The 22,270-nt window shown below is 39.3% G+C and overlaps 2 protein-coding genes across 11 annotated transcripts in view; both read right to left on the reverse strand.

Moving 5' to 3' along the window:
- The window catches only part of PITPNM2 (phosphatidylinositol transfer protein membrane associated 2), a 143,443-nt gene extending 142,540 nt beyond the window's left edge, over positions 1-903 (reverse strand). For all 5 annotated transcript variants that reach the window (XM_064466234.1, XM_064466232.1, XM_064466230.1 and 2 more), the window contains exon 1: positions 500-903. The gene's annotated coding sequence lies outside the window, so the exon portion shown is untranslated. The remainder of the gene's footprint in view (positions 1-499) is intronic.
- A 1,636-nt stretch (positions 904-2,539) lies between these two features.
- The window catches only part of MPHOSPH9 (M-phase phosphoprotein 9), a 32,553-nt gene continuing 12,822 nt past the window's right edge, over positions 2,540-22,270 (reverse strand). For 4 of the 6 annotated variants that reach the window (XM_064466240.1, XM_064466241.1, XM_064466243.1 and 1 more), the window contains 18 exons: positions 22,137-22,227; positions 20,796-20,902; positions 20,262-20,363; positions 19,008-19,444; positions 17,908-18,066; positions 16,728-16,815; positions 15,729-15,944; positions 14,576-14,623; positions 14,138-14,202; positions 12,262-12,363; positions 10,543-10,680; positions 9,659-9,834; positions 8,712-8,873; positions 8,261-8,381; positions 7,359-7,462; positions 6,315-6,526; positions 5,707-5,775; positions 2,540-4,400 (listed from right to left, as the gene is read on the reverse strand). In XM_064466240.1, the coding sequence (XP_064322310.1) occupies positions 4,299-4,400; positions 5,707-5,775; positions 6,315-6,526; positions 7,359-7,462; positions 8,261-8,381; positions 8,712-8,873; positions 9,659-9,834; positions 10,543-10,680; positions 12,262-12,363; positions 14,138-14,202; positions 14,576-14,623; positions 15,729-15,944; positions 16,728-16,815; positions 17,908-18,066; positions 19,008-19,444; positions 20,262-20,363; positions 20,796-20,902; positions 22,137-22,227 (2,499 nt within the window). In that variant the 3' untranslated portion in view covers positions 2,540-4,298. Of the gene's footprint in view, positions 4,401-5,706; positions 5,776-6,314; positions 6,527-7,358; positions 7,463-8,260; positions 8,382-8,711; positions 8,874-9,658; positions 9,835-10,542; positions 10,681-12,261; positions 12,364-14,137; positions 14,203-14,575; positions 14,624-15,728; positions 15,945-16,727; positions 16,816-17,907; positions 18,067-19,007; positions 19,445-20,261; positions 20,364-20,795; positions 20,903-22,136; positions 22,228-22,270 lie in introns of those variants that run through there. The other 2 variants (XM_064466244.1, XM_064466246.1) reach the window with 2 other exon arrangements.

Raw genomic sequence — 22,270 nt, forward strand, 5'->3', positions numbered from 1 at the left:
GGGGTATGTTACAGCGAGGGTATGAATCCTTCATTAGTCCCGGCGCAGCAATTAGCGTGCCGCTATGGCTGCGGCGCCCGGGGACCCGGCGGCGCAGCAGACCTGTCCCTCCCTGTCATTTACTCCTCTATTCGAGAAACTTTTACCGCCGACGCATCGCGCTGACCGCAGGCGAGGACGAGGGAGCCCGACCCCGCTCAGGCCGCGGGAGCGCCCGGAGTCACCGGCCGGGCACACGCCGCCGCCGCGGCCCGCAGGGGCCGTTCGCCCCCCCCACTCCGGCCGCCCGCCCGCCCGCCCGCCAAGGCCCGGGGAGGGGCCGGCCGAGCCCCCCCCGACCCCTCGGAGGAGGCCAAAGCCGCCCCGCGGGCTCGGCCTTTCCCTCTCCTCGGGCCCGCGGCGGTTCCCGCCCCCGCCGAAGCACGGCCGGGCCGGCCCGGGGAGCCGCCAGGTGCCGTGGCCCGCACCGCCGCCCCCCGCACGTCCCACCACCACGCACCGGCTGCTCCCGGTGCAGCGGCCGCGGCTCCCGCTGCTGCTCCCGCTGCTGCTGATGCCGCCGCTGTCCGGCGGCTGCCGCTGCCTACGAGTCGCTGCCTGCCGACATGCCCGCGCTCCGCTGGCATAATCCCCGGCGAGGGTGGGCCGGGCGCGGGCAGCTCTTCGCCCGCCGCCTCTGCCGCGGCGCGGGGACGGCGGAGGCGGGGGCAGGCGAGGCGGGCGGGCCGCCGCAGCTCCGCGCTGCGGGGGAAGAAGCGGGGAAGGCGAAGAGCCCCGGCGCTGCCGCTCCCCGTGCCGTGCCCTACCGCGGCGGCCGCCGGCCGGACGGCTTTATTCCCCCGCCTGAGCCGTGCCCACCGCCGCGGGGAGCCGCCACTTCCTTCCCCGCGCTGCCGGGCTGGCGCTCCCGCACGGCGGGACGGGCCGGGACGCGCGGGCCGGGGGTGCCGCCTGCCGGGCGCGGCGGGGAGCGCCGCTGGGGCCCCTCAGCGCCCCCGTCGGGCCCGGGGCGAGGCCGCGGCGCCCTCCGCAGCCCCGGCCGGCGGCCGTGTGGGGGCTTCCCCCACCTTCCCCCTCCCGCTGCCCTGCGCTGGGTTCCCCCCCCGCTCGGTGCCTTTACCGGGTGCCCGCAGGAAGGATAACTAACAAACTTCCAGGGTGATGGGTGAAGGCCCGTCCCCGTCTCTGCCCCAGGTACCAGACTTCTTGCAGACTGGAGCAGGGCTGGTTGCTCCTCTAACGTTACTCTCTGTAAATGCTGGTGGGAAAAAAATCACTAAAGGTTTAGCAGTCATTTTATTCAGAAACCTGGGGGGGGGGGGGGGAACGGACCAAGCAAGCAACAAAATTTGCTGTACTCTTTAAACATGTCAGTTTGCTGTGTCTTTTTCTTAAGGATGCATCACTTCACCACTTCTGTTCCACTCTGCAACTGTAAAACACTACCAGCAGCCAGCCCCTTGTTAAGTCCCCGATAACTCCAAAGGCACCAGCTTCAAGAGAACTGCACAGCTGATGCTTCAAGGGCTTTGTCCTCATCCTCAAGGGCTGCCCTGCATCCCACCAAGCCGTACTCCCATTTCTGCTCTGTCTCAGCTCCCAGCCCAGGAGGCACCTGTGCGCTACCATTTTGTAAACACTACCTGCGTTGTTGCAATAAGTTCTAGCCTGCATCACAGCTTTTTTTAGAGACAAAGTTCCCAGTGGAAGGCTGATTATCCCTAAAGCTATCAATGGTAGAGACCTTGGTTGTTTTGGTTTTTTTTTTTTATTTGCTGTTAGAGAAGTGGACAAAACAAAATTTTATTTTCCAAAGGTTAAATCTCAGTTGAAGGAGTTGTAATGTTTATTACCATAGAGAAACTGATGCACAGGAGCATCTTGCAAGGGCAGCCTGAGCCCAAGCAAAGCCTGAGGCTCCCAGCAAAACCTAGCAGATAGGGGATGGTGATAAATGCCTCCATCACTGAGGGGTGCCAGGTGGAAGAATGTAAGAGGAAGATGATTAAAGTCCTCCTCAGAGGAAAGATAAGCTTCTGCTCTTCTGGAAGTCCTTATTTGTCCCCTAACAGGGAACAAGGCAAGTTGGTTTTGTGAAGGGGAAAATTTTAAAAGGGATTTAAAAAAAAAAAAAAAAAAAAAACACAACCCAAAAAACCAAAACCCAACAGTGTCAGCAAGGTGCACAGCAAGCACAGTCACATTTTCCACAGCAAACACACACTTCATGTGCCCCACTTTTTGCGGCTTCGTGTCTGATTTTCAGAAGCACTTGAGTATTCAGGCCTCCCACTGATTTGATCTGGAACTGCAGATTCTCTGCCCCTCTAAAGAAAGGGGCCGAAGGCACCATACTGAACAGCTCACCCCAAGCCAGACAGCAATGTGAAAAGGTTGTCCCAGAAGTTCCCTAAGAGCAACACTTAAATTTCTGTCGTGTCCCCCCCTCCTTCAGTGTTATAATAGAACAGAAATAGCCTGAAGAGCTCCAACAGATGGAGGAGGACTTTTGATTAAAAAATAAATTCTGACTCACAACTCAGTTTTCTGAATGTAATAAAAAAAGAGTACATTAATATGAATAGCACTGGAAAGAATGGAGTGGAGATAAAGAGAGGTTATAAGGAAAGGCTGTGAAATAGCCAAACTGATTTACCTCCTTCTTTCTAATGTCTGTCAGGAAAAAGAATTGTTTGGTTTTGCTGTAGTGCTGATGAAAGAAAACAAGACCATTAGTGAACTCATATTTTCCTGTGATGTAACATTCAGCCAACAAGATTTTTCCTTTTGAAACTGTACCTGTTAATAACTTAAAACAGTGGGAAAAGTCAAGATTCTTTTTTTCCTCCCTCAACCCCTTCTGAGTAAAAATGACAAGTAAGAATATGGAATACCAGCAAAATTGTACTGCTGTTCTTGTACCTGGAAGTATATTTGAACAAGTTAGCTCCAAGCATTCAGGCCAAATTTCTGCATTTTAGAGTAAAGGGGAAAATGAGTAACCAACATCCTCAACTTCTCCCCAGCTCTGATCTTGTATTAAAAGAACCCACAAGGCAGAAGTGGCTGCAAAAAAAATTTTTTTTTTTTTTTTTAAAGACTGTGCCTGGGTAAGATGGTTCTTCATCAAATCTCTCAAAACACAGCCCTCTAATTTTAGAATCAGACCTTCATAAACTTCCTTTATGACAGCTATTCTGGCCTTATAATCACATCATTGGTGGCTAAACATCTTGAACGAGGGCAGAATTTGAAACACACAATATGATTAAAACCTACATTATCGCTGATGTAATATCCCAGAACCTATTATTGTTCTTGGGCAGGAGGAAAGAATCTAATTAAACATTTATTGAATATTAAAATACAAACTAAAGTATCAATGTTGGACAGTAATTCAGCAATATGCCAACTAGCAAATATGTATTTTTCACCAAGAAAAAAATGCATGTATGTTCACAAATACAGCTTGGATTTGATTTGGAAACGTACGCGATCAGAACACTGGCATGGCACAAAACACAGCCTGGCATATTAAAACAGTAACTTTGGTTAAGTAGTTACAGTCCTGGAGCGTCAGCTGGAGTCGAGTTGCTCACTGGGAGACAGGACGGCTGCTGTCAATCTTGTGAATCCTGCTCCGTGCGGGATCAGAATGTTACTCACTGTGACTGTTGGGAGACGACACCAAATAATTTAGAGAGTATTTTCCTAACACAGCCAGCAGCAACCGAACTAGCAAAACACACAGCAATTTGCAGCCAGCCAGCCACAAGGAAAGTATTGCTCACAGTTTTGTCACAATGAAAAATATGCATGTCATAAGTTTTAAATTAAAAGGATTTACCATATCACAGTAGTTATCTTTAGCACAGGTTGGTTTTTGTATTAAAGTTCAAAATTTCCTATCGGCTAATATTTACATCATACCATAAATATTTATAAAATGATGAGGAAAATGAAGTGCAAAAGGATAACACTATCATTTTCTGAAAAAAAGCTGCCTTTTAGTTTCTTATTCTTATTATAAATTGAATATAACTATTTAAAAATAATTAATATTTCTAAAAATATTACAATACAGGATAAACATTGATTTCTCAAGTGTAACAAAAATATGTTTAAAATATAGGTGGCTGTTTGAAGTATAAAATATTGCTGTTTGTAAAGGGCAACATGGTTGTAAAACTACTATTGAGGGTTTATAAAAATACAAAACATTTTGCATTTACTGAGTGCATAATTACATATTAGTGCAAAGGAAAAAAAAAAGCATATTTGCTTTCAAGAGAGAATCGTCAAAGATTTGCAGAGGTACGTAAAACATGAAATCTTTTCAGTGTCATGCGTATTGACCCCAAATCTCTATTAATCCTTTCCAAGCGATCTTCCAGGGCTTCCTAAAAGAAACAGTTAAAGAAAAGAAAGAAAGGAGAGGAAAAAATAAAAGCGTTTAATATCATACAAGAAAATCCCATGATCCTTCTACAATAAAACACTACAATTATTCCAATATTCGACTGGTATCCCTTTTTGACACATTACTAGGATTCCGATAGCACCCAGAAACTAGAGCCAGACCTACAAACTTTTCATGTTATTTTTTTGTGTGTGTGTGTGTATTTGTGGGGTGCTGGCTTTTTTTAAAAAAAAAAACAAACAAAACACAAAAAAAACCCACACAAAACACCCTGTTTCAAGTATTTTGGTTTTTTCCCACATGACTTATGAAACTCCACAAGATAAACATGACAAAAATCAGGACAGGCTGATAACTAGGGAGACACATGTAGGAAACAGCTGACCACTGTAGTTGGCAGCAGTACTGATTTACTGGAATGCACTTTTACTTTCAAACTGATAAATTGATAACGAGCCCCAGGATTACCATTTAGGAGATGCTGAATTCGCAGGCTTCGCAGACACCTCTAAAACACAACTTCGCACTCTTGATAAAAGCAAGCGTCTCAGAGCTTTCCGAAGACGGCACCTATGCTTCACCTACACTACTTACTTTTGCCTTGTTATTTTCTTCTTTATACTTTCAAACAGACAAAACCCAACCAAACAAAAACAAACAAAACTCTGCACTTTCCTCTACAGCACAACACCCTCTCTACAGCTTCATGGATCTATTTCATAGCCGCTGCATTTTCTGAATGGCCTTTATCCACCTCTTGGTGTTACCGCAAGAACAGACTATTGTTGCAGTAATTTGGAAAAAATGCATCCCATGTACAAAAAAATAGAAGATACAGTCTTATGCAGAATATACACTATGTAGTACATATACAGATGTATACACACACACTTTTTCTTTACATGTGTGTATATATATACACACACAAAAGGAAAGTTGTCAGTTTGTGGTGGAAATAAAACATTTGCAGGGCTCATTATTCTTTTCTGAATCACCTGCGTACAAATTATCCAGACTTACACCTGTTACACAGCAAGTCAGAGTGTGTTTGTAATTAACTGGCAGTAACTTCCCAATTATCTTCTAATGCAGTAAAGTCTACAGAATAGAGACCATCTTTCACACAGATTCATAATTCAGCCATTTTCAGGAACAATTCTCAGTGGTATGGAAAAATTCCCGTAGTAATTGCGCTTACTGTATAGTGGAACTTTCATCTACACTATATATTCTCAAGTTGTGGAAGAGCAACTTAAGAGAACAGTCATATGCAGAAGCTTTTTCACCTGATTTAATCTTGCTTGCAAGGTCATTCTTCCACCAGAACAAGGTATTCGACTCAATGCAGCCTCAATCTAATAACAGAAAATACTTCAGCTGTAAATTATAGTTTCAAGAGCCAGTATAAGCCTTCCTAACTCATCTTACAAAGGAGAGGTGAGGTGTATAGATTACAGATACACGTCCAGTCTTGGTCTTAAACACCAACTTATGTTACCAGAATACTGTGACACACAAAACCGATAGGAAAGTTAACATTCCTAAGCAGACCCTCTCAAGGATCATTCTGAATAGAGCACTCTTGCTTGTCAGAGTAACCTTTCTTGTTTGAAAGGCTGATTTAAAGCATTGTCCATTAAGAAAGTCAATTCACTCCAACCCTTCTATCCACACTGTGTTTACATTAAAATGACTCTCCTTTAATGAAGTTAGGGACAGACGAGGGCTGCAGTACGGGAAGTAGAGCACGGAATGATAATGGCACATTCCTTGGGTAACACAAGAAATTGTGAATGAATTTCAGCCATGCATTGCATAGGTGTATGGCTACCTCCCTCACCTCTCATACAACAATTATCTTTTGTCACAACTTTAAAATAAAAATAGTCTTTGCCTGTTGCTTTTCTTGAGTCAGCTCATCAAAAAGCCTCTCTGTTTCAGCCAGAGACTTAATCCTTGCTGCATACTTGAAGTCTCCCTCACAAGGCGATAGCACTGGCTCATATTTTTGTGCTACACTCCTCTCATCCCAAGCTGTTGCTTTCTTCATTCCAGTATTGACGGATTCAGCACAAGAGCTGTGTCTGACACCAGAATGCTGCCTTCCTATCAACAAAATAGGGGTCTTTTAATTTGCTTTGTGATTGTCTGGGAAAATTATTACATAGGACAGAAAAAGAAACTAATAACAAGAAAAGCAGTGTGATGTTGGAAGAACATAAACTGATGATAGCAACTAGCAAAGCCTCATTAGCTTGCCTTAAGCAAACTTCCCAGAAGAATGCAAAACATTTGTATGTGTCATCTTTCAAGCCATCTTTATAACACAGCATATTTTTTGGTTAACAAACAGATTACAGTACTGTGCTAATTAGGAATTACTTTTACTGGTACAACATTTCCAAATATCACCAAGTAGACTTGTTGTCATGAAAATACTGGTCTAAATAAATGCATTAATAAAAACAAAAGGATAACATTGTGACAAGAATTACAAACACAAGAAAAGATTTGGTTCAATCAATCATTTAAAAAAGTCAGAAACAACTGGCTTTATTATAAATTTCTATTGCTAAACATTGCATTACAGACAGCAAAGAGTATTTTATTAGTATGACCAAGTATGTACATCTTAATATATACCCTACTAAGATATGCATTGTATAACTGAGTTAAGCACAGGAAAACATATTGCCCTTCTTTCTCAATTTAATTATTTTTGCTGTTCCATTGTATTTGTGCACACACACATATACATAAAAACAAAATACTGTATGAATGGTGTTTATCTACAGGGATAAGACAAGATTTAGAGGGTTTTTTAAAGTTGGACTTCATGGAGTAAAGTGTCAGCTTTCTATTTAAGCAGCTGTGGCCAGTGTGGAAGAAATTATGGTAAAAAAAGAAAGAACAGTTTTCCCCTGTGTTGACAGATTACCTTCTATATCATCTAGTGAGAGAAACTGGAGCTTTTTTCTTGGATTACTGTGCTGTGAAGTAGTTGTAGGACCAGTTTCCAGGTCATCTAGAAGTATATCAAATCTACAAAGTAGGAAGAACACAACAATTACTTGCTAGAAATCATGCATCAGGCAATACCATGTTTTCTACTTTTTCACCTTTTGGTTAAATAAACAAATTTCTTATAAAACTATTTCTATCCCACAGGCATTGGAAGTCGTCTGATTACTGCTCATTAGTACCATACCCCAAAATACTCCTGTTTGCACACACCAAAACCCCTCATTCATGTGACTTTCTTTCAGAAGCAGGCCAGGCTGTCACTCCCAAACACACCAAGCTCCCATATTGTCATCCTCAAGAACCATCGTAGTGGTGTTGGACGCTTCTTCCTCATGCACATGCCTACACTTTGATCTCGCAGCTAAGTATGTTCTCAAACTCTGCAAGCCTTGCCAAGCAAAGATCACGATAGCAACCATAGTACCTACTACAGTTAGCAGAAAGTTATGTATTTTTTAACGTGCTTGTAGGTGTCATGACAGGTAGGTAGATACAACTTTCAACTTCTATGTACATCTCCTGATAAGCAGCACATAGATCTGGACTTACTCCACAGAACAATTCCTCTGTAACTTCTTTATCACTGATCAATGTTATGTCGATAGTAAACCCAACCTCTCATTTTGGCAAATGCTAAAGATGGGAAATCATTCTAGATTTTTCTGCCAGATTTTAAAAAGTAAAACTTAATTTTATATTCAGAAATCTTCAGGTGACTTATTTTCTAATGAACAAGAAACAGCAGCATTAAGCCTGCGTAAACACACCGCTCCTATAATAACAATCAGAGCACAATTGTATTCACAAGACTCGTACCTTGTCACTGTGTTTTCATTTTTGCTAAGCAAATGGCTAAATCCAGGAGAGAGGTTTTCTTTTGGAGATCGTTTTGGGCTGTATGTTACAGACACTGGTGCCAACATTATCTCTCTTCTTGCTGCAAAAGACGATGTTTAACTACCTAAAACTCTCCCAGTCCAGTATCTCTCAATCACGTATGTGATCAGATGCTTACATCTTAAAAGAATGCTTTTCAAAGCTGCCTACATCTTCATTTACATTAGATGAAAAGTGCATTGCAACATAGAAAAAAGAAAATAAACTTAGAACTCTCACATTTTCTATTATTATAGACAAGCTTTTTTTCCCCAGACTGTTAGAATAATGCAGAAATCCTATCTTTATTTTTCTTTCTTCTAAAGCAGCCTTTCATTATTTGCTTCTACTTTTTTGAGTAATGTAAACCAAACTTCAGAAAAGCACTTACTTGGAGTATTTGATTTCCTGTTGGAAGGAGGAAGGGACGATGACCTCTGGCCAGAAGGGGAGCTGTACCGTTTCAGTCTGTGTTGGTCTTTAGCTTTCTCTGGGGATCGGTTAGCAACTAAAGAAGTTTCAAACCCAACAGTTTGACGTCGATTTGATGTTTCTAATTAAAAGGAAGAAGTTATTACATTAATCAATCTTTTTCAATACAAGAACTCACAAATATTCTCCTGTACTCAGCTTTTACTGTACAAAGACTGCACTTAGTCTGCCTAACATCAACATATTTGTGCTGTTTTGCTCAAGTCTTGCTTCCTGCTCATCATAGTCATGAAACAGATAGTTTAATTTATGAAAAAGGAGCTTTTGCAGTGCATGTGGGAAAAATTATGCTGAATAACACTGATTCAACAGAGACAGTGGAAAGCAGGACAAAAGCATCTTTTGGGAAAGAGGGCTGGAACGCCTGCCCGAACCAAGGATATAAGCATTTAAGAAAGACTCAGTGTTTTCTAATTACAAGGCTTCCTAAATCAATGTTAGAAGGGCTCAGCACAGTCCTGCAGCACAAACGCCAGCTCCCCTAATAACGTTCTGATACAACACCACGAGAACAAAACTAAAATGGATGCACAGCCAGCCAGAGCTTTGTTAGGGCTCCATTAACTGTTTATGAATACTAAGATACTCTTAGAAAAAGGACGGTAACCACTTTGTAGCTTGAGACCTAACAACAACCTTTGCATTCCCTCTGTTTTAAACAAGTTACTTAGCTGTATGTAATTTTGAATTTTCTTAGGAAAACTCCAGCAGTTTGCATGCCAGAATTGTTTTTAAGCCATCACTCAAGCCCGATGGACTTTAATGCTGAGAATAACAAAACCAAAAGACATACAAACAAAGAAAAGCCAGTAAAGACAAGTTCAGGAATACAAAAATAAAATTTACTAGTTGATGTGTCGTCTTTTTCTGTTTGTGTACCCCAATCTTTAAATGCTTTTCCTTCTTCAAGTTCTTTAAAGGCTTTTATAATTGGTGCTTCTGACATCCCATTTTCTTTCTTTTCTATTGTGTTTGTTGAAGAGTCTTCTTGTGAGGAGTCTTTTTCAGGAGGAGAATGGTGCCTTAAAGGATGTGAGGCATTGGGGGGAAAAAGGATAATTTTTAAAAAAAAAGAAACACACTATTTCATATGTCCATATAGTAGCTAAATACACAAAAACCTGGAGAAATTTAGTTTGATGTTTAGAGTCATCAAAACAAACATTTTAAGGGTGCTTTTTAATTACAGCCAAGAACCTCAGAAGATTGTTGTAGCCAATTCCAGAATCTAAAGTTGAACAGTATGAGTTACGTTTGGTGACCCAACATGTTGTTAGAACTAAATACATCCTGACAGAGGCTTTAGAAACGTCTGGGGAAGAAGTCAAACTACTGAGAAATTACACCCAAAGCTTCACGCAAGAGGAAAGCTGCAGCCAACCACTACAGCTCACATCCAGCACAACAGAGCACACAGTGTCCAAACTCAGAGTAGCAGACACAACCACAGAGAATGTAAAGGCAGTGGCACAAGACGCAGTTGAAGCTTTCTGATATTTCAAGGAAGGCACTGAAGGCTGCTGCTGCTTGCTTCATACCAGGTAAGTGAAGGAAGAAGGTTATTTTGTTTTTAAGCAATTGTGTAGCATCTACAACATCGGGAAGTTTTTTTACAACTCTATTTAACAAGTTCAAAATCCAGAAATATGAATCTAGTCAATTCTGGATAAAACTATTTTTAGAAGTGTTCAACTTTACATCATAGTGGAGATGAAAGGAAACCAACTCACCAAGAAGGAATATAGGTTTCTTCTAATCTGTTATCTTTTGGACCTTCCTGGACTTCCAAAGGCTGGCCGGTGAAGATTGAATACTCTGCTCCTGGTATCAACCACTTTCGCCTGCTGACATCAGGAGTTGCCAACTTGCTGTGGGAACAGAAAACCTTCAAAATTATAAAAGGCTTTGAATGTGGGGGTTATTTTGTCTGTAGTATAACCTAACGGTTTTTTAATTTAAGAAAAAAATATTAATAAAATCTAGTTATTTATTCTAGCTAAACAGAAACAATAATAAATTATACAATAAACCTGTAAATACTATGGAAAAATAACTGCTTTTTAAGACATTTGTAAGGTAAAACAAAATTTTAAAGTCTTATGTTAAGATTTCAGTCTAAACTCCACAAAAATCTTGTAACTTATTGCTGCTTCTTCAGACCAAAGTTTGGGTAACAAGTAGTTCTCAACTAAGTAAACAAAACCATTTTGGTGTAAATTACTCTAATAGTTCAGAGCATCTGACCCCAGCTTTCCTTTTGACACCATTTATTAGTCACTAAGAAACATAAATAAAACAAACACAAACAAGAAAAAGTCATTGTTGATGACCCGAGAGTGATAAACACTAACTAATAAGCATCAACGAGTATATTCTTTTGAAATATTAGAAGAAAAATGTGATTTTTTTTTTACCACAGGAAAATAGATGATAATTAGGAAAAAATGATTCTTGTTTACTCAAGCTATGAACTGTCACTACTATTCTGTAAATTCATCCTGCTGTGCATTCAATCAGAATGAGGCTTTCTTTGAGCCTTTGAGATCAGTTCGGGACAGATTAACTTCCAAATCCATACTGGCTCTCACATCTTCCTCCCTGATGAACATGGTCTGCCATGTTCAGGTTCTTTCTGTTAATTGTTGAGGGATCTTGTTCATAAATATTGAAATAGCTTCAAACAGAAATTTGTCCCTGTAATATGTTAATACATAAATTACTTGCATCTTTATAATCATCAAAAATCAGATCCCCCAAAATACTACAGTTCAATATATACAAATGGACATCCACAAAAACATGTTAGATTATCATTTTGTGCTTCACAACATCAGTATTGAACTGGGAGAGACACCCAAGAAACCATAACTAAGAAATTAAAAAAAAAAAACAAAAACAAAAAAAACAAAAAGGTGGGGGGCACAAAGCTTTTCAGGTCTTTAAAATATAAAAGGGGCAAAACAGAACACAAGCCAACTTTAATTTCGGTAACAAATTCACAATTAAAACTAGAGTACGCATTCTAATTGAACGTCCACTCTACTCTCAGGCTACCTGTACAAACTATATTTAGAAACAAAATGTAACAATCAGCCTCTCCAATCAATGACATAAAGACACAAAGAAAACCTCTAATGTCGAGTTGGACCATTAGGATTTTATTCCCAAGATCTTTGTTGAGCATGGGAATCCTTATTCAGCTGAACTGAGAGCTAACAAACACTCATTTAGGAAGACTAGAGACAGTCTGTCAAGTCACACATATATTATTCAAAGTATTTACTTGTTTTTAATAATTTCTTGGCATGTGAAGTCTCTGGATTATGTCATGCGTTTAATCCAGTTTAGCCTATGGATCGAAATCTCTTTAATATGTTTTGGCTAAAAATGGATAAAGAAGTATTCTATAGCACATGACCTCTTTTCATGTTGTTGGAATATTCACTTACTTGGCACAGGAGGTTCTTAAATGACTTTCAGTAATATGGCGAAGTTTCAACATATTTTCATGTTCTACCTGCTTGAGCTGAGCTTCAAGTTTTGAAATTGTCCTAATGTGGACATAGCAAATGTGCATTGTAAGATGATTTAAAAGACATGAAAGAGATATATTTCTTACAGTTTATTCATTTTTATTCAGATATCCTGGCTGATTCAGAAGAACAAGAGCAGCTACTACATTTTTATCTAAATACGTATATAAATATGTATTTTAATTCTAAGTTAAATAAGACAGGTAACCTAGCTAGAAAGATGGGACCAGGAGATATTGCTGTGGATCAAAACATTCAACTCAGAGGGATTAGGGAAAACAAGAAAAGAACATTTTTTCCTTCCTGAGACTATGTATTTGTACAAAAGCCTCCCTGACACTGGTTTCAATGAGTGGCTCTTTCTCCTATATGTCACTCAGCTAACTCCACCAGCCTGCTGCTCAGGCTCTTCACATGATTTTCCTCTCCCCCGCATACTGCAATCCAGACCTTCAGTGAACCAGCCCTTGGCAATGCAACACAATCTTAGGCATTTCTTACTTGGAGGGTAGAAATACAGGGGTTTGGAGCAGGATATGAAAAAACAAACAAACAAACAATCTCCTTTTTCCACTAGTTTCCCCAGTCTGGAATAGTCCCTAGCCAGCAGCATCAAGAATCAGGCAGGAAAACAGATGCACCAATACTTGACTGAACTGCCCTTCACACTATCTTCATTTCCTCAACAGTCCCAATAAAAACTGAAGGCAGGGTAGTTTTGGCTTCCTTCTGTTCCTTTCTTAAATTCTTCCTATTCATTCTTTCTATTCTTCTTTAAAAATTGGGTGATCTGAGCAGCAAAGAAAAGGACTGTGACATCATCCAAGTATCAGTTTTGCTATTTTTCTGGTTTTGGCTAAAGACTAGGCACAGGTTAATGCTTGGTGGCAGTAACATCTGGAATAAATTTTGAGGTGAAACCTGTAGCCACGTTTTTCGAAAAATCATCAAACCCACACATTTAAAAAAAAAAAATCTTCCTAACAGTCTAGGTTTCAGCTGCTCATATAAAAACATAAAAGGAAATTACAACAGCACATACCCACAAAAGAACCTCAAAGGGGGACGAATGATGTGAAATATCACCTCACTATAGTTCTACAATGCCTGCTCTACAGCCCTCTCAGATGTCTTCTCCTCCCACCTCACTAGACATTCCTGGGCAAGTGTGCTGTTTAACACCCTTGACAGGGGATGGCTGGGAAATCCCAAACTAGAGGATACGCTTATAACTATAAACCCCTTGATGGTCATATATGTCTTGCCTAGGGCCTACCCAGAAAGTATAAATCTCAATGGATTTCTGTTCCCCCAAACAAAAAATAGATCCAGGTAGCATGAGGGACATCCACAGGAGATATTATTCCTGCTCTATACATTGAACACCTTTCTATCCTTTATTCTTGCCTAGGAGCCATAATCTTGAACAGGAAACTCCTGTCAGCATCCTCGCTTCTGAAAACCAGAACAGAGACTGGTTAGTTGACAATGGGGTTCCTGCAAGACAACTGTAGCAGTAAAAGGTTGAGCAGTGGACTGGCCAGGCTAGCTGAGTGGCAACCATCAGAAAATCCCACCGGAAGATACTGTGATAGAGGAATTAGAAAAAAATACATATCCTAGAATAATAAGATTTTTACAATGTGTATAAAGTAACAAAGCAACATGAAATGCTTCATAAGATGTAATTAAAATAGCAAGATCTGCCGGCTTCATAATCTAGGAGTTAATGTTTCAGCCACAGCCTGTATTTCATATTGTTAAAGTAGTAGTAAGATAGTTTTGCATTTACCTTTTCAGATCAGATATCTGTGTGTTTGCGTCAAGCAATTTGTTTTCAGTTGCATTTAATGTATCCTACAACAAGCACACAAGGGAAAAAAGTAAAAGGCCTAGAAACTACAGAAGTATATTAAAAGAAAAATGTACATCAGTCTTGAAAACAATGTGTTAAATATGCTTTCCTATTTGAAAGGGAGGTCCATTAAATTGCTTTGGCTGATTTTGCAGTATTTTTGCTGTCTATGACTGAAAACAACGCGTTCTGAACTCCCTCCTTTTCCCATTCCCAGGCTCTGAAGATGTAGTAAGAAGCCATCAGTTAAAATAAATATGGATCTTTCTGTTTGATCTTTTTCAAAATACCTAAGTTAGCTCACTTAATTCTATGGCACATTATCACATATTTTGCGTGTTTGAGGTTTTTTAAAGTTAACTAGCATATACTTACCTTTACTCTTTCATGTTCTTTTCCAAGGGACTCATATTCTCCTAAAAGCTGAAACAAAACAAAAGAAGAACAAACCAACCCACACTGAGACTATATACAATTAACAGTTTTGTTGACTGCTGTGAAATCATCTAAATTGCATGTCTAATGTGCATATTCTACATGGGATACAGAATGTTGTGGGGTTTTTTTAAGTCCTAGCATCTTCTAATTGGAACAAAAAGCTAGACAGGACAAGAGGAGACAGAGCTATTCATACAACCTATTTCTGATTTTCAAATTATTTTAGGACAAGAGGAAATGGCCTCAAGCTGTGTCAGGGGAGATTTACATTGGATATTAGGAAAAATTTCTCTACTGAAAGAGTGGTTGGGCATTGGAACAGGCTGCCCAGAGCCACCATCCCTGGAGGTGTTAAAAAAACATGTAGACGTGGCACTTTGTGACATGGTTTAGGAGGCCTGGGGGTGTTGAGTTGACAGTTGGAACTGATGATCCTAGAGGTCTTTTCCAACCTTAATGATTCTATGATTTACCTCTAAAGAAACTGAAGGACCTGAATGAACGAGTAAAATTTCTGAATTTAAAGCTGACTTTGTATTTTGAAATTTTCATTGTAAAAAAAGGAGTTACAGTATGAATTAGCTTTTCCAGCTAAAACCAATTTTGCCAATCCATTTAAACATTCCATAATACTATTACTGAAGAATCAGATTAATAATTCAGTCTAAAATAATACACAGAACTAACAGTTTTAGCTAGTTGTGATAACTTATGAAAGAAATTAAGCCCATTCCTACTAAGCTTAAGGAAAAAATAACTTGTTCCAAAATAATTTCCTGTAATACCTCCAAAAATAAAATTAACTAATAGCACATTGAGTAATCCAATACCTGAGACAGACCATGATAAATGTTATCACACCAAGTACACACTTGCTGCCTTCAATAGTTGTTTTTACATATCTTTTAGGTCCATGGGATCACCTAACACCTAGTCTACTAAGTAGTCAGCTGAATAATTTGTGTTCTCTTGGATGTGCTTTAAGACTTTACAATGGTAAACTCGGAGTCGTTTTCCAAAACACCCAGGACCTGCTGTGGTCGTAACATGCTGTGCAATTCTAAACACCATTGCCCATTTCCTTACTTACATTTTGAAACATTTTATTTTCTTCCTTTAGCCTTGTATTTTTATTATCAGACAACTTGTAAGCCTTTTCAAATGCTTCCTCTAGATCTTTAAGCCTTGATTTTAGTCGACTGATAGTGTTATCCTTCTCTTTATTATTTGTGCGCATTTCTTCAATACGTTCTTGCAAAACCTTGGAAGTATTACTGACCGCATAAAAGCGTTCCCGCCAATCTGTCTGTAAGAGAAAAAACATTAATTATAATGCTTACCCAGGCAATTTTTATTTCAATACAAAGCACAATTCAAAAATCATCTAAATAGAAAACAAGGGTACGTCTGTACAGTAACTAAACAAGTTTTTTGCTCATTTCTGTGATGTATAGAGGCTGAAAATGAAGACTAAACCCCAAAAGATGTATTTTATAGGACTTAAAAAAGCTAAAGGTTAGGCCTCTAATCCCAGCTGATTGTCTTGCTTCCCAGCATAGAAAAATGTCAAAAAAAGGTGGAATGAATTAGTCTCTCCAGGTGTCTAACTTCCATGACAAAGTATCCTGTTCTTTGACCAATAAATATGCAGTCATAAACTAACTGGTCTGACCTAGCCAGAAAGACTGTATAAACATACTTTTATTTTTGCCCCAGTGCAGATGAGAGTTGCTTTTATCACAGGTGTGATAAGAAGTCAGAAGAGAAAGCAATTAAATACTTTTTTTAAAAAAATTCTCAAGAGAAACATCATAAACACATCACAATATTTCACTCTTAAACTTTGTTTGATCCCTGATAACCTGGAAAGATTGTTCATATGCAAAAGTGATGATGATTCGAGTAGGGAGTCTTAAGAAACTCAGCTAGAAAAGTCACTGGTATAAAATATTGACTGGTGTCATATATTAAGGAGAAAAGTTGAAAATAAAAAGAGACAAAGGGAAACACAGGTCATCTTAGTCATGAACATGTGCATTCTCTTACCCTTTTAGCTAAAAAGCAACTTGAATGAAGAATATATACTTACCACTTGCTTTTCTAGCATATTATTCTTATTTTCAAGGGCTTTTATGCGAGCACTTGCTTCATTCAGAGCTGCATCTAACTCGTCACACCTATTCAGAAGATACAGATTATAAAAATCTCTTGAAATTTTAAAATTTCAAATCAACATTTTATAGCTGCCTTTCCTTCCTCAAGCATCCCCATGAATTTGATGCCCTGCCTGTGACCTCCTGCCAGTCTTCAGCCGTTGCAGCAAGCACCCAGCATCTCTGCTCGGAAGGGCTGTGGTGCTCATGGCAGGCAAGCAGCAAACTGGAAACACATGCAGGGACTCCAGATGGTTCAGAGCATAAGCGCTGCAGGACCAAAAGCAGCTGAGATGCACCAGAGCAGGATCCCACTTCAGCTAATTGATGATGCTGTGTGATAATTAGTGACTGAGATCATATCACAAGCTACTTTAACTCAATAAATGACTGCTCAGAAGTAACTTTTAATAGTTAGAACACACTAGTGCTGGAAGATAAGTACAGAAGTCCCAGCTACCCAGACACTTTCTCAATTATTCTAAAGGGAATACATTTTGTGAAGTGTTTTAGCTGTCTAAATTTTCAATATGTACTTTGACTGGCAATAATTATATAAAAATGACACTGAACTTCTATACATAGCAAATATTCAAGTTATATCTAATGGAATACATACGTGAGGCATGCAGACTCCAGTGGTAATATCTGGTCACAGAGCATTCACTGGCAAATTGGCTTTATAAAGCTACCAATGAATTCAAGACTGGTGCTACATCATCTGTAGTTTTGACATGAAAGGTAAAGAACTGTTCACCAGCACAACAGGCGAGCACTATCTTAGAGCACAGATAGTTCCATTACAAATTGCTTAGGACAACCTCTGCCTGCCAGCCTTTCTTGAGCAAAGCTTATACTGGCTTCAGCAAAAATCAGGTCAGACAAGACCACTGGTCCAAACATCACACTTGCTGCTTAACAATAGTTTTAAACTAATCTTAACCTGCATTAAATAATGCAAAATTTATATTTAATAGGAAAATACTAGCATCATAGATGCATTAAACTGAAGACCGGCATGAACTTTTCAAGATATTCTAAAGAAGCATACTCAGGTTTTGAGGTGGAAAGAATACCATGTAACAGAGGAAGAAGACAAGTAAGGACAAACAGTACCTGTCAACAAGATTTTGATTTATTTTCTTCAAGTCTCCGGATGCAGCAATTTTATGGCTTGCCTCTAGCTGCTGTTTTAAGCTATGTATCTCAGAGTCATAGTAAGCTCGTAGATCAGCTATGTGTCGAGCATGTTTTTCCCTCAAGTTCTGCCTAATCCTATTTTCAAAATTAAGAACAAAAAAAAAAATTTCCAGCTATCCACATGACCATGCATTCCTGTTATTCATTCACACATAATGAACTCAGCATCTCTCTCTCTTACAGAACTTCATTGCATTCAAATTAAAGCAAAGAAAGCTTTGTCATCTAAGGCAGTAGTGTCAGACACCTAGTGCTTGTGAAGAAGTCTTCATATTAATCCAAATATTATTAATAATATATACAAATACAACACAACGCTTCATCCTTTCTTCTGTCCTTTGCTATGCACTAGAAACTTAAAATAGGAAAACCCAAACACTGAACTATTTTGAATCCATGACCCATACGTAAGTCCTCACACATGGAATATATACCATGTCTGCTTGTCCACGTGCAAATCATGAGAGCTTCAACAGCAAATGGAGGATGTTTTTCCTATGTACAGTAATTCTGTGCTTCTCCCACCATTTGACTCTAAATAGGAAAACATAATGCCCACAGAACTTTGAAAGTCTCTGCTTAAATTAACCCCCCATACAGCCCATGAAAGAAGTATGTGGTTTTATTTTATTGTATAAAAAGAAATAACCAAAGCATTAAGACATAGAAATTGTTTTGCCTTCCCATTAAGGCTTTGACATCCAAGGAAGACGGAAGACAAATACTGTGCCTTACATTAAACAGTGCAGTCTGAAGAAGATTAAATAGTACAGTCTAAAGAAAAACAATTGTAAAGAAGTGGAAAATTACTGTCCTATTTATACGCCATGTGTACTTCAGGGGAGGGAAAAAAAAACGGAAAAGACAAAAAGGGAAAAAAGCACAGCGATGTCCAGCTATGTTCTAATCAAACAGAACTCACATATTTTGTTTGTTTTTCTAGCATTGTTAAGTTTCACTTCTTTCGTGAAAGTACCAACTCTACGACTTTTAAAAAAAAGAAAAAAATTACTTACTTTGACATTATCACAGGATCTTCAACAGATGTCACTGAAAGACTACATTCTGGCAAACTGTTGTCAGCACACTGACTAAGAGAAGATGGAGTTAGAGTCAGTGTTTCTTCCTCCTCAGTGTTGACTAAATTATCATTACTAGCATCCGTATATGCCATTGGAAAGGGACAGCTGGTCTTGTTTTCATTTTGGAATGGGTGATTTCTCCAGAGGTCCAAATGCACAGCTATGCTGCTAGCAGGATATTTTGGAGAATCATCTAACTGAGATGAATTACTTGTCTGTGAAAAAGAGTCTGTGTCACAATGACTTGAAATTCTGGGCTCCACCATAGAGTCTGGAGAAAAAGTAGTTGTCTCTTCAGGAATATTGAAAAAACAGCGTCCTTGGTTCCGCTGACCTGGTTTCATATGCAGGGTTGGGTCCAACGTCAAGATCTAGGAAATAAGTTACAATACTATGGACATTGTGATTTAACTTTTGTTCTTGTAAATGGAATTTATCTGAAGACATTAGTAATCCGTATAATATATTGCAGGAATTATACTGAATATTGCTACAATCATTTGGTAGTAACAAGCAAGATGAAGGGATCTGTAACAGCTTAGATGATGATATATATATATTCCCAACGTTTGCAACTTGAGTTTCTAAGTTTCCATTAAGAATAAAAGACATATCTAACATCTGTAGCTCTCTAGGAAACCTTCGACATTTCAGGTATGTAAATAGAAGGACCCTGATGTCTGCTTGTAGGTTAAAACAATAACTTTGTACAGTTACAAAAATCACTTCATGGATTATATGAACAGATAGTCACATTGTAGCCATCATTACTGGATTTTGTACAAGACTGAAAGCTGTATAAAGAAACAGATACAATAAAGAATATTTCCACAACCTTGTGCCTCTTCCATTTCACAGGTAGAACGAACTTGTCTTGTGGGAAGCAGTAAGAAAACCCTGTTTCTGCGACTGCAGTTCCATGTGCATTTCATCAGCTGCAGCCTCAGCGTAAGCAGATTCGCCCCTGCGCCATCCTCAAGGTTGTGCAGCAAAGGTGCTTCTTTACCCAGGGTACTCTTAGAGGCTCTTTACAGCTGGATCCCTTCCCAATCTGCTTCATCACACGGCTGCACAAACTGCTGTTCCAGCATGACACTGGAGGTGGCAGCAGGGGCCGATTAATGTGAAAACAGCCTGTAACCGATCATATCTTCAAATTGAGACATGAAGTCAAGAAATTAACATTACCTCTGGTGGGTGACTTGACTGGGAAGAAGGCATAAAATCCTGGTCTGGCAGCTGCTTATTCTCTCTTTGTCTTTTATGATAAATATCCTTCAATGACGACAACTTCGTTTCATCAGCAGAAGACAAACAGGAAAAATTGCTACATTACTTTTTCTGAACACAATCCTCCATCCCCAATATAGTTAAGCAAGTTATGGGGTGGGTTTAGCTAATAAAGCAGTTCAGAACAGAAGAAGGCTTTATTCAATGCACCCAGTTTAAAAAAGCATCTTTAATGAGGCACATACACCTTTAATACACTAGTTAGTCTTTTTCATCTCCTATACACACAATTTCTTTTAAGTGACAAAAGAAGGTCAATAAATTCCAAGTGACATTAACGGGGGTAAATGAATAATGAAGGAACAGAATATGAGAGACTGAGCTAATAAGAGAGTTCTCACAAAGAAGTTAGCTTCTAGAGGGCTGATTCTTTCCATTGCAGAAAAAAAGGCAAAGACAACAAGCAACCTTTAACACACATACAAAGTTTACCTGATCAGGTGATACTTTTGTGGAGAAAATATCAGCGAACTCGCTTCTAAAATTCTCTGGTAAAGAGTGATACATCTCCTTTTCATCTAATTTCCAGTATGAAAGTCCTGATAAGAAGAAACATTGAAGGAAAAAAAAATTACAAATTTCAAGCTCACTGCTGTAGAACAGGAATCCCAAAATCAATTAGTAAAGTGTTACTTTATCAGCTATCAAGAATGCTGTATTAATTATTTGCATTTATTGCTTAAGAATCTCACTAAAGCATTTGTTACCAGAAGTTAAAAAAACTCAATGCAAAGCGCAAGCAACATCATCAATATTCCATCACACAGCATCAGTAACAAAAGCTATAAATCAGTGAAAACATATACTCTTTGGTGTTCAAGTAACAGATCCTCATTTACAACAAACTTCTACATTTCTACTGATTCCAGTGTAGCACTTAAAACTTGTATTACCCCAGGAATAATCCTAGACAGCCACTTGATACTACAAACTCTCTGGTTTGGAACTCAACAGCACTCTACAGCATGCAAAAAGACAGACTACCAGGACTAAGAGGGATGGCACGAGAGGAACAGATACAGACTCAATCCCACTTCAATTTCTTGTATGTGTCCCCCTCTTAACGAGTTGTGAAGAAGCAATAAATATACACCATTTGCAGGGCCGCATCTCTGTGCCCGTTTGTTACTGAAATGAATCTACCCTGTTATGATCAAAATATGTGAATTAGTTGTTCAGCTGTCACAAAAAGACCCCAACCAACCAACAAACCCCCCACCTCCCACCCCCACACACCCCAAAACAACAAAAGCAAAACCATACCAAAACACAAAAACGCACGCGGCCCCCTCACCCAAATTAAAGAATCACCACATCACACACTGCATTATTTTGCTCTTGTCTATTCACACAACTACTGAATCACGCCCCTGGCTTACAGGAATTCTGCCGCTTTTACCATGTACTCCCGTGATTACTAGATCAATTGTGCTAATATCTGAAAGGTCATTTGATACCCCACCATGATTTTAATAGTAATTACATTATTGAAACAGTTTTAAACATAAAGATCAGCTTTGAAACGTTGAGAAATTTGAAGAAAATAGAACAGCTGCATGTTCTACATCTGCCAGCAGTGATACACGGGAGCTAGCTACCATCAGTTTGAAACACAAGAGCAAGAAAAGCAGAATTATGCTATATCAAAGTTTAACAGTCGGTACTCAAACCCTCCTCACCTCCCCAAAGTTACTGGAGGTGCATTCTAGTAAGAGTTTTAAAAAAAGAGAATTCAAAAGGAAAGGAAATTTAAGTACAAAAAATTAACTATACCTGAAGCTTCAGACACTAAAGAATTTGGACTTTCATTTGGTTGATTGAGGTAAAAAGTGTAAGGTGGCAAAGCTGCATCAGTAAGGTTTGTCTAAAATTACAAAGGAAAAACAAATTTAGAAGGAAAATTGGCA

Source organism: Phalacrocorax carbo, chromosome 15 (genome assembly GCF_963921805.1).
Source record: "Phalacrocorax carbo chromosome 15, bPhaCar2.1, whole genome shotgun sequence".
Taxonomy (NCBI): Eukaryota; Metazoa; Chordata; class Aves; order Suliformes; family Phalacrocoracidae; genus Phalacrocorax; species Phalacrocorax carbo.